Source organism: Centruroides vittatus, unplaced genomic scaffold (genome assembly GCF_030686945.1).
Source record: "Centruroides vittatus isolate TY-2023 unplaced genomic scaffold, ASM3068694v2 contig_19, whole genome shotgun sequence".
NCBI classification, from domain to species: Eukaryota; Metazoa; Arthropoda; class Arachnida; order Scorpiones; family Buthidae; genus Centruroides; species Centruroides vittatus.
The window spans coordinates 588,449-609,005 of record NW_027121169.1 but is presented as its reverse complement, the minus strand read 5'-3'; the positions used below and the strand labels follow the sequence as shown (position 1 = coordinate 609,005).

The 20,557-nt window shown below is 29.4% G+C and overlaps 1 protein-coding gene across 1 annotated transcript in view; it reads left to right on the top strand.

Moving 5' to 3' along the window:
• bchs (WD repeat and FYVE domain containing 3 bchs) overlaps positions 1-20,557 on the top strand; it is a 232,023-nt gene that overhangs the window by 195,766 nt on the left and 15,700 nt on the right. Inside the window, exons 57-69 of the mRNA XM_067264512.1 lie at positions 376-430; positions 510-629; positions 702-819; positions 891-998; positions 1,070-1,222; positions 1,959-2,050; positions 2,127-2,339; positions 2,419-2,569; positions 2,663-2,910; positions 3,001-3,228; positions 3,309-3,500; positions 3,623-3,944; positions 4,019-4,435. Coding sequence (XP_067120613.1) covers positions 376-430; positions 510-629; positions 702-819; positions 891-998; positions 1,070-1,222; positions 1,959-2,050; positions 2,127-2,339; positions 2,419-2,569; positions 2,663-2,910; positions 3,001-3,228; positions 3,309-3,500; positions 3,623-3,944; positions 4,019-4,435 — 2,417 coding nt within the window. The remainder of the gene's footprint in view (positions 1-375; positions 431-509; positions 630-701; positions 820-890; positions 999-1,069; positions 1,223-1,958; positions 2,051-2,126; positions 2,340-2,418; positions 2,570-2,662; positions 2,911-3,000; positions 3,229-3,308; positions 3,501-3,622; positions 3,945-4,018; positions 4,436-20,557) is intronic.

Genomic DNA, 20,557 nt, shown 5'->3' with positions numbered 1-20,557 from the left:
AATTTAATTATAGTTATTCAGTTTAATAAGAGATATCACCTAACACTTCTCTCTAGGACAAATTTAGAAATTAAATATAATCGTGGAAAAGTAGCCCAATGTTATCCAGTAGTTATTTGGCTTATTAGACTTTCTTTGGTTTTTTAACTTCATTTTTGAAGTCTTAATTTATTTTAAAAAAGTATACAAGTAGATATTTTTAGTTTGAAATGATAATACAGTGTTGGCAATTTTCAATTTGAAATATTATGCAAAATATTAATAAGAGTGTGGTTTAAAACAAAATATAAAGGAGATTAATAATAATAACTTTATTTTTTAATTATTAATTCATGCAGTACAAAAATTTAATATCAAATTTTGACATATTTTAAGTGCAAGTCTATTGAGTAACTTAATAGGAGAAACATCAGTTACTCAAAGATGGGTGGTAAGTATTTCGATTCTTTATCATAAATTGTCATACTGTGAATAGATTTTTCTTATTTTGACATCATTTATTTCTAAAGAGGGGAGAAATAAGTAATTTTCAATATCTAATGCATTTAAACACACTTGCTGGAAGATCATATAATGATTTGATGCAGTATCCAGTTTTTCCATGGGTTTTGGCAGATTATGATTCAGAGGTATTTTTTAATGTTTAATCATCCATTTTCTCTTATTTTTGAAATAAATAATAATTATATTATTTAATATAGGAATTGGATCTAAACGATTCACAAACATTTAGAGATTTTACAAAACCAATGGGAGCACAAACACCAGATAGATTAGAACAGTTTAAGAAACGATACAAGGAATGGGATGATCCTCACGGTATAATAAATATCATATAAAAATTTTTTAAAATTTCTTTTATTTATATTACATAAATTCAAATATTTTAGGAGAAACACCACCATACCACTATGGAACATTCTATTCTTCTGCTATGATAGTCGCTTCTTATTTGGTACGAATGGAACCATTCACTCAACACTTTCTTCGTTTGCAGGAAAGTATTTTTTTTTAATTTCAAAATCAAAGAAAAATTATTTTAATTTTAATAATTGTTTTTAATTTTAGGGTGGACATTTTGATCTTGCCGATCGTATGTTTCACAGTATTAAGGATGCATGGTTGTCAGCATCCAAACATAACATGGCTGATGTAAAGGAGCTTATTCCTGAATTTTTTTATTTACCAGAATTTCTTATTAATTCCAATCATTTTGATCTAGGTAAATAAAAATTATAACTACTTAATAATAATCATAAATATTTTAGGAATATTTTTTTGTAATTAGAATTATATAATGAAGTTTTTCAATCACCTAAAACTCTGTATGGAATATATAAAGACATTTTGTGAATGATAAATTTTTATTTAATTTAATTAATTTATGAAAATATTTTTAAGATAATAAGTTTAAATATTTTTTTCTTGAGAATTTTGTAACTACCTGTTATCATCAGACCTTTGACCATCACACTCTCAAATGATGAATGTTCATTGCTTACATTTTTTCACGTATTACCCCAAAAATAAACACAGAATCTTCTGGGTGGAAAGAGCTATATGGTCTATAAAGAAATGTTCCTTTATGATAGGCTACCATAGAGTTTATTTTTTTAATAGATGATTATATGCCTACTTGGATCACTCCATGAATATGCATGCCTATGACTAACAAAATAGTTGTGTGTTAATTATTAAATAAATTAATAGAATCCTCAGAATAAGACTTAATAGACAAAACAATGAAATTATTCTGCAGTTCATAATGCTTTAACAAATATATTTGAATAATAGATTTTCTATCTTTAATTTAAATTTATAAGTAATCTTGAAAATTTGTCATCTTCTTATTAATTAACATGAAATCTATTAACACCTTGTATCATTTATATTAAGCTTTTTACAGTAGTGGTTAGTTTTTTATAAAATAAATTAACCAACAAAATTTTATATTGTAGGATGTAAGCAGAATGGTATTCAGTTAGATGACATTGTATTACCTTCATGGGCAAAAGGAGATGCCAGAGAATTTATTCGTGTTCATAGACAGGTATTATAAATCAAAATTTATTAAATTAATGATTTCAATATAAAAGAATAGAAATATATAAGATAAATATTTCTAGGCCTTAGAATGTGATTATGTGAGTGCTCATCTTCATGAGTGGATTGATTTAATTTTTGGTTATAAACAACAAGGTTCTGCAGCTGTGGAAGCTGTCAATGTCTTCCATCATCTCTTTTATGAGGGAAATGTCGATATTTACAATATTGACGATCCATTAAAGAAAAATGCAACTATAGGTTTTATAAATAACTTTGGACAAATTCCTAAACAAGTAAATTTATTTAATAATTAAGTTTATTTTTAAATTTGTGACTTCTACTATGAAGAAATTATTTATTTTTCTGAATTAGCTTTTCAAGAAGCCTCACCCATCAAAAAAATTAACTAACAGAACTAGTGTAGTTGATCCAGGTCCTATTATGCCAGGTCTTAGCTATAGTATGGATAAATTATTTTTTCATAATCTAGATAATCTGAGACCATCTTCTCATTCAATAAAAGGTATAGTAGTTTTATCTATACTTAATGTTAGTGTTTATACACAGACATTAAATATAGATAAAATGTTATTCAGATATTCTTTATTTTTAACAGATTTAAAAAGTGCTGTTGGCCAGATTATTCATCAAGAAAAATCTTTACAATGTGTGGAACAAAATAAAATACTAATTCCTCCACACTATAATCGCTATGTAGCTTGGGGTTTTGCAGATCATAGTTTGAGGATAGGAAATTACGAAAGTGAGCGAGCCACATTTGTCTGGGAAGATACGCCTTCTGGTGAAATTCTTTGCTGTGCCTGTCTTAGTGAAAAAATCATCATTACTGCTGGAACAAATTCTGTACGACCACTTTAAGTTTATTACAATAATGTGGAAAATGAATTAAATTTTAATTTATTTATGCATAAACATTTTTAAAATTATTTTTAGATGGTTACTGTTTGGCAATGTGATAAGAAAAAGTTTACAATCAAACAAAATTTATATGGACACAGTGAACCGGTAACCTGTGTTGCTGCCTCACGTGCTTACAATTTAATTGTCAGCGGTTCTCGAGATCGTACTTGTATTATGTGGGATTTAAGTAATTTATCATTTGTCAGACAATTAAAAGGTCATCCTGCTCCTGTGGCAGCAGTTGCAATCAATGATGTCACGGTAAATATTGCATGTCACCAATTAAATTTTAAAAGATAAAGTTTGGAATATATATTTTTATGTAAACACTTTTATTTCAGGGTGATATTGCTACTTGTGCTGGAACTTATTTATATGTTTGGACTATTAACGGGCAAGAAATAGCTAGTGTTAATACAGCTACTGGTCGTAGTGATCGCACCCAACAAATTCTGTGTGTTGCATTTTCATATTTAAATGAATGGGATAACCAGAATGTAGTGATGACAGGCTCAAGTGATGGTGTTGTTCGGGTAATTATTTATTCTGTTTTTGTTAATATATATTAAATTATAGAAATAATAGTTAAGGATTATATCATCTTTATCATCTTATTAGATGTTAAACTTATTTTTGCTTCTATTTATAATTGCAGATGTGGTCTACAGATTATGTTCAAGTTCCAAAAGATCTGGATAATAAAATAAAACTAGATAATGTAGAAGAATTAGAAACAGTTGAAAATAAAGAATCTAAATTAACAAATCAAACAAAAGAACAAAATAATGTAAATGAAAGCAAAGCTGAACAGATCGTGAGAAGAATAAGCCTTGCAGGAACAGAACAAGAGGAAACTTTGTTTGGAGAAAGTTTGTTGCAGAGGAATTCTCTTCGACATGGTACAGCTGCTGTAGTAGCATCAAAAATACCTAAAAGTGCTTCAGGAAGTTCAATATCTGAAGAAGAGAAAGAAGAAGGTTAAAATTTATTTTTTTCTTAATGAAAAGTATTGTTTAGATATGAATAAAATTAAATTTAAAATTTATTTTAGGTGACTGTGTTTCTCTAGAAGATGATGGTGATGCAATATCACAACAGTCTTGGGAAAGCAAGGGTGAAAATGATAATATAAACAATCATTCGGATGCAAAAAGTGGACTGCAGTACGGACTCCAACATTCAAAAACGGTTGCCGGCCATCTTAGTCGACAGTGTACAATAGAAGAGGAACCTGTTCCTCCTGAAGTTCCGGTAGTCGTCAAACCAACTATTTTTCATAGCAATACTGTGGGTAGTGGTGCAACAGAAGATAATACTGGAGAAGAAGGAAGGGGCTTGAGAATCAGCAAATCAGATACATCACTAACAGATAGTTTTGTTTTAGTTTCTGAAGGAGATATATTTGAAGCGGAAAGATCATCAGATCAAGCAATGAGAAGAAAAACAAAGAAAAAAATTTTAAGAGAAGGTGAGATTATATATATATATATAACAGTTATTTGCAAAGTGAAAATAATTAATTCACAAGTTTAATAACTTTTTAACATAGCTTGAATTATAATACAGTATGTAAGGTTTAGGGTAAGGTTTCTGGCCATCTTACCAATCATCAAAATGGAGTTTTGAAAACATTGACATACAAAACTGTAATCAAAGTACCATACTGAATCCTGATAAGAGTTTAATACAGATTATAAAAGTAAACAAAAAATAAATAAAATAAAATAAAATAATTCACTTAATACTATAACCTTTTGCAATATACAGTAATTCATACTTTCATACAGGGTAATGTATTATTACTAAATAATAGAATATTGAAATACAGAGTACATGTACAGTGAAAGAGAGCTGTTTGCAATAGGATTCATTCAAGTACTGTACAATACAGTACAGTACTAAACAGAATCAATATATTTATGAAATGGTAATAAAGGTTTTACTTGAATATTGTATTTTAACAGGAAAATTTAGGAAAAATCATTAAATGGAAGTCACTAGATATGCAGAAGTGTCAGAAGGTTTAATTATTAACATGTTGACTGCCAAGCCAAAATCTGGAAAATTTTTCCCAGGGCCAAAAAATTTTTTCCAAAACTAAATCCTAATTGTTGTAAGAAACATGTAAGCAGTTTCTTAAAATCTTTTGAACATTTTAGAAGATATTAACAAATATTCATATTTGTGTGCAAACATCTGTAACAACATCAACCATATGTGGATGACTCTTTTTAAAAATTTTTTTTGTTTTTCAGATTTTCAGACATATTTAGAAAAAAAAAACTGTAGTAATAATAATAATGTAATGCTTCTTACTTCTTAGTTAGAATAACTATTGTTAGTGCTCACATTATATTTATATAAGTAACAGGAAAGATCAGGAAAATAGCTAAGTTCAGAGAAATAACAGCTGCTTCATATTTGAAATATGAGGGAAAGAAGAATCTCTTATGATAAATCTATAGGCAAAAATGTGCACATCAAGAAGAATTTATTCAAAGATGGTAAAAGAGTAAGAGGATTGTGTAAATTCTGCTGCTAGAAGGACAAAGATAAAAAAAAATGTAGAAATACAAGCCTGAAAAAAAACAACAAATGTATGTAAATACTGCAGTTCATGTGTCAGAAAGTGTTAATTATTAACATGTTTATAAGTATATGACATATAAAAACTATGGTGTATAAATATATTATATGTTCTTTGAAGAAGTACATATAAAAAAAATAGTTATATAAATATATATATAAAAGTTTCCTCTTACTTGAAAAGTAGTTTTGTTTCAATTTTATAAAAGTATGCCCCATATATTTTCATTGTTTTTTTTTCAACAAACAAATTATATATATATGATGCAAAATAAATAGGTTTATTTCAATGTGTATGTATAGCCTATATTATAGATAAAATTAAGTAAAGAAAAAATTTTTAACAGTTTAAATTACAGAAAAAATTTTTCTCTGACCACAGATTTGAAATATAATAGAAAATAACTTGTAATGTCACTCATACATAGATGATAAATCCAAAATGGCAGTTAAAGTTGTCACCCAACTTTTTTATCCTAGAATATGTCATTCATACATGGGTGACATAGCAAGCAATGCGTTAAACTGGCTTTTACACCAGGCTCATCAATATTTCATTGGGTGTTGTGAGTGATGTATCAGTGACATAGACCAATCATTGCTTATTTATAGTTACATTTTTATAAAAAGACAATCAGATTTTGTAAATTTATTGAACAAACATATAATTATCTTTTTTCTTACTAAATTCTGTAGATTATATACATTGGTCAAATTAAATTTAAGAATATTTCATTTGAATATCATCTGTGGAAGAAACTCTGCAAACTTTTCAAAATTATAACAACAAAATTCAATTCCATTTAAAATGTTTTAAACAATACATTCAATTTAGAAGCATTGGGTTTTCCTATTCTTGGGCACATAAACAGGAATAACTATTGTTAGTGCATCTGGACCTGAAGATAAGAAAACCTGGAAAACTCTGTGTGGCCATGTGCATCTCACCTGGCCACATGGAGTTTTCCAGGTTTTCTTCACAAATCTAACACCTAAATAGAAGTTGGTTTCCTGTAAAAAGTCTTCCTGGGTGGCATCCCTCCTTGCCAGATTTCCAAGTGTTGCATTGCCTTCTCATCAATCTATCCATTCTGAGGTACTTAACTGTTTTCCTTATCTGACATCATTGAAAGCATCATCTGAAAACACTGAAAATTTTTGCAGTGTGTAATGCTGAATAGAAGAAATTTTCATGTCCAGATAGTTGAGATAATTCAAATAGCAGATTTCTTAACAGTGTGCTGTCTACAGATCCCTGGGGGCCTAGGCAAATATGCAAATGACAGATTAAAATTTATTAACCAGGTCTATCAGAAGATGAAGTTTGAGAAACACTAGATTAATGCATGCCATTGAGGTATTTTGTACTTAAAGGCATGTAGTTTTTCCAGTTTTTCAAAAACTGTATTAAGTGTTTCTTTTACAATTTAAATAAAGATACACTGTTGATAATATGAATATTAAAACTATTAAAATAAATGTTGACTTAATGTGTGTTATGTATATAATAGATATGTAAAGAATACACAAGTGCTATTCATCAATTTTTTGTTATTATACCTAAAGATCAAGTTTGTAAGAAATTCTTTAAACTTTGCAAACCATATCAAATGAGTTAATTATAATTTTTACATTTTTTTATCATTTTAGATTTAATAAGTAAGTCTTATTCTATTGCATTGTATGATTGTGTATTTTAAAATCACTTAAAATCAGACCTTATAAATTGTGATCACTTTGTGTATTTTTTAAAATTTTGTGTAATATTCTGACAGTTATTACAGACATTTACTTCTTTACTGATAGTGCAGATTAATTTTAAAAACTAATATTGATTGTTTATGTGAAAAATTATAAAATGCAACAGGAAGCAGATCATTGAAAAACATTAGGACATTAAACTAAGTCCCAAATATACAGTACCCAATTGTCATTTGTAAATTTTAAAACAGCTGTATTATGCAGTATTATGAATTTAAGAGAAAATTCTATGATACTCTTAATAGTTTTTTAATCAACATTAGATTATTATGAACAGTAAAATCATCATCAAAGTTGATATTCATTTTGATTTAAATTTTTGGAAATATTTTAACTCTCTCTGAATCTCTCACCATTGCTGTTTACACTCTCAGTTTCAGGGTGCATGTTAATAAACTGATTAAAAGAAATGATAACAAAGAACAAAAAAATCATAAATAATTTAAATTAATTTAATTATTTATCAGTTCTAATTTTAACAATTTTGATTGCATCAGAAAACAATTTCTAATTTTTTTCCCCAGTTTATTAATATTTTATGAAATTTAACTGCTAAATTTAATAAATATATACTTTTGTATATGGATTATACAAGATTTGTTAATGAATAATAAATAAAAACACAACATACTCAGAACACCTTATAAATATGCAGCCATGTTTATTAGATACTAACTAACGTTTTCGGTCGTATTTAACGACCTTCTTCAGGAAAGAACATCAAAATATCGAACACAAAGACACTTTGCAGTAACGAACAAGCGTTTGGAATGTTTTTAAATGAAATTCTAAATAGAATTGTGTGCGCCATCTCTACATCGATGAGTATTAAATAACACAATACATGAGAATAAAATAAAAATAAATAACGGACAATGAAAAATAATATGCTCCATGGAGACATTAAAAATAAAATACAAACATAAGAATACGGTGCAAGCCGAACGGCGCAAAGAACATAGGGAAGGAGAGGAGCTGTGCGGAGATGATAACAAACAGGTTCAGTCCTTGAGTAAGCTTCTGCTTATCCGTCTTTCTGACGTTTACATACCGCCTGAGTGCCAGGCTGCAGATACTGTACTAGCCTCTCGGAAATTGATAGATTGTCCTTTCTGGCTTGCTTTGCAGATATGCCATGCCTCTGTATAACGGAGGTGCTTTATGTTGCAAACTGTACCTAATGACACACCTAACCACATTCTCATCCATCTTTAGCTTTAATGGCGTCACTTACATGCAACAGAAGGGTGTAGCCATGGGTAGCCCCCTGGCAGGTACATTATGCGAGATGGTCCTAAGAACGCTGGAGAATGCACTCCTGCCAAAATATGCAACGCAAATCCTAACTTATGCAAGGTACGTTGATGATGTGGTTGTTTTCTGGAATGTAAAACCCAACTTACACCAATTCATAATGGACATCAACGATAACAAATTCGGCCTCGAGATCGAACTCGAGCAAGAAAATGATAAGCTTATACATTTTCTAGATTTATCTATACAGCTTGATAGCCAAGGAGCTTTCCGCACTAAGGTGTACAGAAAGCCTACTTACAACCCGATCTTTATTCCATGGAACTCGCATGACCCACCGGCGTATAAACTCTCAGCATTCAGAGCGCTCGCGGCACGAGCACACACACACACTGTAGTAGTACCCAAGACAAAAACAAAGAAATGAATTACATCATTAAGCTAGCTAAGAAGCACGGGATCAGTCCTAAAGCTTTCACTAACCAGATTACGACACGCAATAACTGGCGAAACTCCCTAAATACAGAGGAGTTCACATTGATGGACTACAGAGCGGCACTGGGCAGCATCTATAGACGTATAGAAACTGCTACAAAAAAAAGAATAATATATAAACAGAATCCCACTATATACCAGCTGGTAAGAGTGGATAAAGACGCCTTGGATACTAACTCCCTTCCGGGGGTTTACAGAATCCCTATTACGGACGCACGGAAGCAGAATAAACTATTTTACATTGGAGCCACCAGAAGATCACTCAAGGAAGGGCTGGCGGAACATCAGAGAAACATAAGAAGTGAACAGCCATGCACAGCGTTGGTGACTTACGTCCTGGCAGATTCCCAGGAAGTCCAAGCTGAATGGGCCCACGCAAGATTAATACAAACAGTTTGCAACATAAAGCACCTCCGTTATACAAAGGCATGGCATATCTGCAAAGCAAGCCAGAAAGGACAATCTATCAATTTCTGAGAGGCTAGTAAAGTATCTGTGGCCTGGCGCTCAGGTGGTATGTAAACGTCAGAAAGGCGGATAAGCAGAAGCTTACTCAAGGACTGAACCTGTTTGTTATCATCTCCACACAGCTCCTCTCCTTCCCTATGTTCTTTGCGCCGTTCGGCTTGCACCGTATTCTTATGTTTGTATTTTATTTTTAATGTCTCCATGGAGTATATTATTTTTCATTGTCCGTTATTTATTTTTATTTTATTCTCATGCATTGTGTTATTTAATACTCATCGATGTAGAGATGGCGCATGCAATTCTATTTAGAATTTCATTTAAAAACGTTCCAAACGCTTGTTCGTTACTGCAAAGTGTCTTTGTGTTCGATTTTTTGATGTTCTTTCCTGAAGAAGGTCGTTAAATACGACCGAAAACGTTAGTTAGTATCTAATAAACACGGCTGCATATTTATAAGGTGTTCTGAGTATGTTGTTTTGATAAGTTATGCAGTCTACGATGAGGAATAATAAATAATGGTAGATTTATGGTTGTGGATTAATAACAGGATAAACTGTTTTAATTTAATAAGACATTTTATTTTTAATTTTAATAATTTAGCAATTAGAAAAGAAATAACTAATTAAATAGTTGAAGAAACATAATGTATGTACTTACATAGTAAGTCAAATTCTGTTTTATTTTGTCAATGTGCCATTCTGTAAGGGATGTGAAGATCGGAAAGTCATGGAATTTAAAACAAAAATTTGAGTAGGAACCTTGTATGTACAGGAGATTAATAAAAAACATAAAAATATGTTAGCAATAATAAACTACGCCAAAATCATAAAAAGTCGGAACTATAATTAGTTGAAATCCAAAATAAAACCAAAATAAATGTTTACAAAACTTTCTTGACAATTGGGAAACTTAAATATAAACATAAAATTAATTCTCTACAAAAACCAACAAGGTAACTCAGAACTAGATTATTTATAAACAAAACAAAGACACTTAAAATCTAAACTACATAACTGTCACACCAAAAATGTCAGAAAATCCTTTTCATCAATCAAACTTACTCTGGCACTCAGAAGCTTCATCTCATCATCTTCACTGTTGCTTGGATTTTTATATGCCTTGGTATGACATCACAATTAACTGTGCCACTCCAACTCATTTACATATATATAAACTAATAATTATTTAATTTTCCTTTGCAATCTTACAGTTATAATTGTCTTTCCAATCTTTCTAAAAAGAAAGGTTCTGATTGTTAAAATCAGTATCAAAAAGATTAAAGGCCAATTCTTTAACTACATTCAGAGATCATTTAATCCTAGATGCTGTTGATAGATTGACAACATCCATGTTATGAGTGTCGATCATATTATCGGTAAGTTTTTCATTATTATATTAGAATTTTGTCTGGAAAGGTGTGGAATTTTGCCCTTTAAAGAAAATAAAACTTCCCCAAAATTAATAATAATGATAGCTAAATAAAAACCCCAAAAGATAACATTTGGACTCGACTCCTTACAGTATATTCATATGTAATCAAAATTACTACATAAATTATCTAATACCTTTGAAACTATTTTATTGAAATTACTATATACAATTTATACTCATTAATATGTATAACAAATTCATATACAAAGTATATGAAGAAGTAGGGGTGTTGCAAAAAAAATTACCAAGTATGAGGTGCCACTATTAGAAAAAAAGCTGAAAAATACCAAGTTAAAGGTGATGTATTTTTGGAAAAGACTGTGACAAAATTCTTCTGGATGGATCTAGCTTCTTAATTATGCCACTGTTTAATAATGTACTGTACTTTCTTGTAGACTTCTGTAGTTTATTTTTCTTTTTCCCATGAGTGAATTTTGTTATAATTCCTATAATAATCGACAAACCAACTTAGAATCATTATTAAAGCAACATTTTTTGAGACTTTTCTGGAAAAAATTTGAAACTAGTGTTAATATCAATCAGAATAGAATAAATATGTATATATGGGCTGCCCTTAATCTTCATTTATGAAGAAAATTAAATCTGAACTAAAATGTTTTGTTATGAATATATTGAACAGTATTCTGAAAATAATTCAATAGAATGAATGAAAATTTTTCTTTTATAAAATTGCAGTTACTTAACATTTTACATAATATATACAGATGTTTTCAGCTTTTTCTGTGAAATTGTGATATATGAATGTTTAATTTCCTCTTATATTTTTAATGCTAATATTACTTCATTTTAATTTGGAATAATTTTTAAAGTGCTAACATATAAAAATACCTTATGTACATAAAATAAATCTTTCCATAATTTTGAATAACAGAGAGCAGTAAAATTTCTCTAACTCAAACATCTATAACTTGAATATTTTTTTAACTTTAAGAAAATGAAACACTTGGTAGATCTCAATGGAATATCACAGGGCAAGGATGACAAACCTGTTTTATTCTGTGTGTCATGTAGTAAGCATATTTATGTTTTAAAATGTTTATGCATGTTGGAGGTTCAGACTTGGAGTAACTACATTTAAAGAAATGAAATCAATATGCTTTAATAAGAATAAATGTAACAAAGATGATTGAAAAAAGGATAATGAGGTGATAAACAAAAGGATAATTGAAAAAAACAGGTGCTATGTCAAAATCATATAACATAAAATATTAGATGATTTCTCTCGACATGCCACTTTGGGAACACATGCCTTAGGTTTGTCACCCCTGGCATAAGGATTTAACATCTCCAACTTGAATTTCCTTAACTCTAATTTTCTCTAAGTCAAAGGTTTTCATGGTCTCCAACACTGATTTATATTACCTTCTACTTCCCCAGCTTAAATTTTAATATTTATTTTATCCAAAATGATTCTAATTATCAGATTTCCATGGAATTTTCAGACAATGTTCCAGTCCAAAGTGACAGGACCTTTTGCTTTATCCCAACAGATGTATTGTACTATACCTGCAAAACTGTTAGATTCCATTAGTTACATTGAACATTTTGCTGAAAGGCCGTTTAAAACAAAAACTATCAAAGATTCTTTATATAATGCAAGAGAGGTAAAAATACAAAGCTATTCAGAATCGGCATTTTTTACTCTTTTGTTCTCTAACTCAAAATGTCTGTAACTTTAAGTTTTTTCCTGCCCTTTGGAGCTTCAAGTTAAGAGTTTTATTGTGTTTGTTCTAAATTCCATGAACTTTGTAGTAACATAAACTGTTTAAAACTATCAAAAGTTTAAAAATATATTTTTATTACCTCACTTTAATCATCTCAATAATAAATTGTAATATTATAGATTATAAAAATTAAATTAACAAATATTTTTACATAGCATTCTTATTTGTTATCGATTATTATGAGGAAATGCTCCATACAGAAATTTAGTTTAGTTTAATTTTGATTAAATCAAAAGTTTATCCAAGAACTGTGTATATATTTATTTTAAATCTAAGAGTTTTGATTGTTTGAATGTCTGAAGAGTTATGCTCTATACTAGATGCAAAAAAGTTTGGAATGTGGATTCTTGTAAGTTTTTGTTTGACTTGTTGACTCCCTTGTGAGTTGTTTTTTTTCTTTGAGTAGGACATTATAGTACCGCTAGTAGTCCGGGACTCCCCTAGTGGACATTCTAGCAACATTACAAATTCCTATGAGGCACGTTTGATGCACTTACACTCAAACCTGTTTTTGTGCGGTCTTTTTTGTGCGATTTTTTTATACGTGCAATGTGTTTTGTGCAATTATTTTTGTGCAGTATACCAATTTGATTGAAATTCATATACCACACAAAACAAATCGCACAAATAAAAAATCGCACAAAAATAGACCGCACAAAAACAGGTTTGAGTGTATTAATATATGAAAGTTTTATGCTTAATTTTTAAAGTGTGCACTTAATATATGCACTTAATATATATAAATGTATACAATTCTTCATCTTAAAAACTAAACAGATCCATACATTTGTTATTCGCCCCTAGTGCACGTTACAGGTATTCTGTGACAATAATAAATTCTTATTACAAATATACTGAATTATTTATATTGTTATTGGCCAAATGAATAATAATAATTTAAATTAATTTAAATGTTTGAAATATGACACACGATAGGGGTGCCTCTAGTGCCTGTTTTTGGCATAACGTTACACGGACAGACACGCATTCAATGGGTTATATATATGTAGATATTGCAAAAATTTTATTGTTTTTTTATTAACACATTAAAATTTTATTTATAAATAATAACTGTTTCTGCTAACATAAACTTAAAGTAATCTGAATAGTATACGTACTTTATTGCTTAGAATATAATATGAGAATTTTCTATTATCATCAATATTTAAATAATGCAATAGTGATGATGATTATATCTATTATATTAAAAGCATTTTCTTGATTTGAAAGAACACAGAATTTTTAAATTGAATTTTTGAGTATTAATTTGTTTTTAGCCAGTTGTTTGCCGAGTACTACCATTGGAGAAACCAGTTTTAGTTAAATTGTTGCACTGTACTCCAGTTGGAGTATCAATTTTTTTTTCATAATGAACTAGGTGGTGGCGATTTAAGCACTGATTGGCTTTTATCTACAAATATATTATTCATTGAAACAGACTTAGTCTGTTTCAATGAATAATGTATTTGTTACCCCCTGTATTTTTAAATTTACCCACAAAACTCCTCCTTTCCATGTTAAGCCTATGGGAGACCCTTCTTTTGTTCATTTGACAATAAAATCCTCGTTAGCATGCCTGTTGAGCTCTGATTGGTATATTATAGCTAAATGACTATCCTTTAACGAATAAGCATTGACTTGGGTATGTGGGGTGGGAACTTTCTTGGAAAAAGTTATACCTTCTCGGAGCTACATTGTCAGCTACAAACGTAAACAAACAATTATAAATCATTATTCTCACCTATTTTTAGCCTGAATTTAATAAATTTTTATGTATATTTATTTTATTTAACAAATAAGCATGTTTTTTAAACCATCCAGCCGTAAATCTTTCAAAAAACAAAGTACTTCCATAATACATGTATAGTCGTTAATATAATAAAGTAATAATCGCTTATTATAGTCTATTATTAGTACAATAGTGTAAATAACATATAAATAGAATCAAATACACATCATCAATAATGAAAGTGTATTGACCTAGACTTAGAAAAGCCACCTCTTCCTACGCCGATTGGTGTTATAATCTATAGCCCATATTATTTCTCTACATCGATTTTTCGCAGCTGCAGTTTTTAAAAAAATCGATTCTACATCGATTTTTTTCAAAACTGCAGCTTTCTACATAATGCAACAGTGTCAAATAATTAACATTAGATAGATTCTTTAACCCCTCAAATGGAAAAAATATGACTAATAAAAATGCAAGACTGTGTATATATGTATTTTTATTATTACATATAAATAAACATAGTAAGAAACTATATATATTTTTTATTTTTGAGGTTCTCCAGAACTCAAATTCCCTTAAAAACCTATGATAAATTGATAATCGGTTAACGAACAATTCAGATAGCGAACAAAGTCTTTCAAACGTCTTATTTTATTTATATGTAATAATAAAAATACATATATACACAGTCTTGCATTTTTATCAGTCATGTTTTTTCCATTTGAGGGGTTAAAGAATCTAGCTAATGTTAATTATTTGACACTATTGCATTATTTGACAGAAAATAGACATATCTAAGTAACATATATAGCAAATTAATGGAATATTTATAAAAAACAAATTTTTTAAAAATATTTTAAAATCTTAAATTTTATTAATTTTTTTTTAATGCACATAATATTTTGAAGTTAACAATTGTAAATTGTAATATGTACGTGATAGAAAACCAAAAACAGATCATATCTATGACAATTTTTAAGCAAGATATCGCAAATTGAAAAACCACTTTAAAAACCACAAAACGTCTACGCAACAGCGATTTTGTTTTGGGTTATTGAGACTAACAGCTGACAGGCTGACAGGTTAATTTGTATTTTAACCCAAAAAATCAACATATTAGAAGAGAAATGTAAGCTAAGCAAGAATAAGACCGTAAATATTGATTAGGCTTTGAGGCTAATGAATGGAAAAATGAAAAAGTTCGGTTATCAAAATTTCACTAAAATTAAGAAAGGAAATAAAAATGTTTTTCTTCTATAGTACCAATGATGACAAAGACTCCATATCCTGTGCTCAATGTGCATCATATTTTAGGCTGGATGAAATGCTACAGTTTAAACTAAAAATCAATGACCTAATGTTTTTCTTCTAAATGCAGAGCATGAATATAAGGGATAAAATTTTCTTAAAATAGAAGGAGCATTACGTTTTGAATAAGTAAAATTGCATGACAGATACAAAGTGATGACAAGCTTTCTGAATTTTTGAAATAACATAGCGACTAGTTTGATACTTACGTAGAAAATGGATTTTCCATATGTATATAAATCTTACAAAGGATGGAAATCGAATGAGTTTCTGCAATATAAATTTTGAATGAATGTGCAACTTAACAATCTCAGTTTAATGCTCAATAAGATTTAGGCTATCATAAAGGGGTTTTTAGTTTAAAGGTTGTGAAATGAAAAATGTCTGAAAAAATTAATAGCAAATTGATCAGGGACTAGATGAATAATCATAATATTTGATCGTCAGTGTGGTAAGCATACCAGGTTTAATTCTTTTAGTACAGTGGGTGATCGGTTAATGAACATAATCCGTTCGAAGACTTTGTTTGCTATCCGAATTGTTTGTTAACCGGTTATCAATTTATCATAGGTTTTTATAGGAATTTGAGTTCTGGAGACCTTCAAAAATAAAAAATTTATATACTTTCTTACTATGTTTATTTATATGTAATAATAAAAACACATATATACACAGTCTTGCATTTTTATTAGTCATGTTTTTTCCATTTGTGGGGGTTAAAGAATCTGTCTAATGTCGATTGCTTTTCTCTCTTCTTCAAAATTTTTCAGAAGTAATTAATAGCATTGTAATTGTAGAGATCCCTAAGCCTATTAACCTCAACCTGGTTGGATGCCATTCTAAGACTGTTGTTCTGACATCTTCCCACTTCTTCAAAAGATGATTAATGCCAATATCTGCTATTAAACCTCTTTTTCAGAAGAAAACATATCTCGCCAAGTTTCTTGGCGAGATATGTTCTTCTCTCATCAGATCAGTTTCAGGTTCCATTATGAGCTCTTCAATGTTCTTTATTTCTCAGATGTGATTTTTGTTACTCCTTACGCTGCTTGAGTCTTCTTGATTATACTGTATCTTTCTTAGATAAGATTGAACTGTGGCCTACTGTAGACAGTGGTGATATTAAGCTTCGAAAAAACGAGAAACACAGAAACACCAAACCGCACTCTACAAAATTCTGCCGCCAACTGATTCATATAGGATGCTCCCGTGAAAAAGTTTATCACATGACAAAAAGTTTTTGAATAAATGCTAAAAGTTATAAAAAATTCTTTCATGAAACTCGATGAATTTAATTAACACACAATAACTAAATCTGTTTAATAAAGATTAATAATTTTCCATTATAATTGTGCAAATTAGATATAACAAATTCTCCCGCGAATCATGGATGACTCTTACGTCTGTCTTTAGTATTTTACGTTTCCTGCAAAATACTAAAAATTTTATATAATTATTTTACTAATCCAATCAAATTTAAATAATATAAAATGTCTAGATCTGTTTAATAAAGATTAGTAATGTACTATCACTAATATGCAAATTAGATATGACAAAGATCACTGTGGGAATACTCCCGCCAAGATAAAAATAGCTTTCGATCACATGATCACCAAAAAATATGAAGAAATATGTCTAAAATTTAATGTTTGTGTACAAATTAATAAATTTTAACTAATACCATCGTTTAAAATTTAATGTTTCTGTAAAAATTAGTAAATTGTAACAAATTTCATCAAAGACAACAGAATAATTTTCAGCTTATAAAAACTCTACAATAAATGATTATTTCTTCGAAATACGTCGATATGCACGAATAAATAATAAATATGTAATAATGCTTTTATCCATTTTAAGTGGATATTGTAAAAATTAAGCTATTTAATTTGTTTGGCTTTTATAATTTAGTTTCCGAATATTTTACTGTGAAATTCCATGTAGTAAACAGAAACAAAGACAAGCTATTAATTATAAACAGGACAATAGAATAATTTTTACGTAAATTGAGTGTAAATACAGAAAGAAACGAATTATATCAAAGATGGGGACAAACAAGCTTACATCCCCAGAACAGAGCTTAGAATTCGTTGTCATTTTCAGCCTGTTCCTACTTTGACTGTTTTATGTTGGTAAAATGTTGATATTTTAAGATAAGAGTACATCTTCTTAGTGAAGAAAGATAAAAGTATCGAAATATAATATTCAGAAATAAAAATATTGATGTATGTCCATATTAGAAATATACATTTTTTCCGATATTTGAAATAATATCACGAGAAAAACATTAGCTATATGAAATACGGCCACAAACAATTTCTGTCAAATAAATTACAGATTAAACAGGTTTATTTAGAAAAATTCAGTCGCGAATAACTGACTTTAAATATACAGAGGATAGAGTACGCTTGTTATCTATAGTATCTGCGTTTATAAATTAACAGAATTTTCCGTTTTTTTACACATTATTATGCTATAATCTAGGAAACTATGTTTAATACACAAGACATACTACAAAAAGGGTAAGAAAGGAACGTCAGTCATTGTAACTAATGTATTATTGAAAGTTTCATTCATATAGATAGATAATTTTATCAAGATACATTTTTCCAGAAGAAAATTGTCGATATTTCTCGTAAATATAAGTAAATTTTATTATAATATAGATAAAAAAACATTTTTTTCCCACGCATGGCTTCTGTCTTCTCCCTCTTACTCTTATACTTGGAACATTCCATTTCATAATTTGATGTAATAATAACGTTTAAAATGATTCTAAATAAAATATTGACACTTAAACTAGGTTAATATATATTGTCATGAGTCTCAGGTGTATTCATAAAAATGTAATAATCGATACAATAATACTTTCTCACATGCTCCGTGTGTTAAAGTTTGCATCTGTAATTGAAGGTAATATATAAAAAAACAAAATGTTTATATTATCAATAGTTATAAAAGATATCTTATTTTCCCGTAGAAAAACAAAATAAGACACAAGAAACAGACAATCACACGATATGTCTATCCAGGACATTCTATAATTCATTTCAAATTTCTAATGTCGACATACATGAATATTTTTGTGTGTGTGAATATTATATTTCGATACTTTTATGTTTCTTCACTAAGAACATCTTAAAACATTAACTTTTACCAACATAAAACAGTCAAAGTAGGAACAGGCTGAAAATGACAACGAATTCTAAGCTCTGTTCTGGGGATGTAAGCTTGTTTGTCCCCATCTTTGATATAATTCGTTTCTTTCTGTATTTACACTCAATTTACGTAAAAATTATTCTATTGTCCTGTTTATAATTAATAGCTTGTCTTTGTTTCTGTTTACTACATGGAATTTCACAGTAAAATATTCGGAAACTAAATTATAAAAGCCAAACAAATTAAATAGCTTAATTTTTACAATATCCACTTAAAATGGATAAAAGCATTATTACATATTTATTATTTATTCGTGCATATCGACGTATTTCGAAGAAATAATCATTTATTGTAGAGTTTTTATAAGCTGAAAATTATTCTGTTGTCTTTGATGAAATTTGTTACAATTTACTAATTTTTACAGAAACATTAAATTTTAAACGATGGTATTAGTTAAAATTTATTAATTTGTACACAAACATTAAATTTTAGACATATTTCTTCATATTTTTTGGTGATCATGTGATCGAAAGCTATTTTTATCTTGGCGGGAGTATTCCCACAGTGATCTTTGTCATATCTAATTTGCATATTAGTGATAGTACATTACTAATCTTTATTAAACAGATCTAGACATTTTATATTATTTAAATTTGATTGGATTAGTAAAATAATTATATAAAATTTTTAGTATTTTGCAGGAAACGTAAAATACTAAAGACAGACGTAAGAGTCATCCATGATTCGCGGGAGAATTTGTTATATCTAATTTGCACAATTATAATGGAAAATTATTAATCTTTATTAAACAGATTTAGTTATTGTGTGTTAATTAAATTCATCGAGTTTCATGAAAGAATTTTTTATAACTTTTAGCATTTATTCAAAAACTTTTTGTCATGTGATAAACTTTTTCACGGGAGCATCCTATATGAATCAGTTGGCGGCAGAATTTTGTAGAGTGCGGTTTGGTGTTTCTGTGTTTCTCGTTTTTTCGAAGTTCACTGCGATAAATTTTTATTACATGGATCCATACATTTTGCGTTGTTTTTAACAGATAAAAGGTGGAAATTTTACTCTGAATTTAGAACTTGTTTGGGTGTACTATAGATTACTATCTATGGAATTTCGGGACTTTGAGTATATATCTGAACTGAGGGGACTGAGACGAGTTCAACGATACCCTACTTTTGGACCGGAGACGAAAAATAAAAAGGTTATCATACTTTTTCACTTACCATACTTTTTTAATGCTTACATGAAGACGGCACCATAGTTGCTAGTACTGCCATCTTGCGGTAAAGTCTGCAAACCATGACGTCAGACTACGGTCATCTCCAGTAGGGTTAAACACGCGATACGAGAGCGGAGAGAGCGACGCGACTTCCGATCATCGCGTGATCGCCATTTCGGTTAATGTTACTTATGGCAGCGAACATGTCGGCCCGACTGACCTCTCGTATGGGCGCCACCACACGCCGCCATGTACTAAACTAGTGATCGATTCATGGTAGTTCTTGAACAAAGTAAAAAAGGGGGAGAAACGTCTACTAAAGGCAATTTTAACGGCAAGCGACGGGACTTCCGATCGCGATGAGGCCGACTTAGCGGAGAGCGATGCGACTCCCTATCATCGCGCGATCCCGAAAAAAGT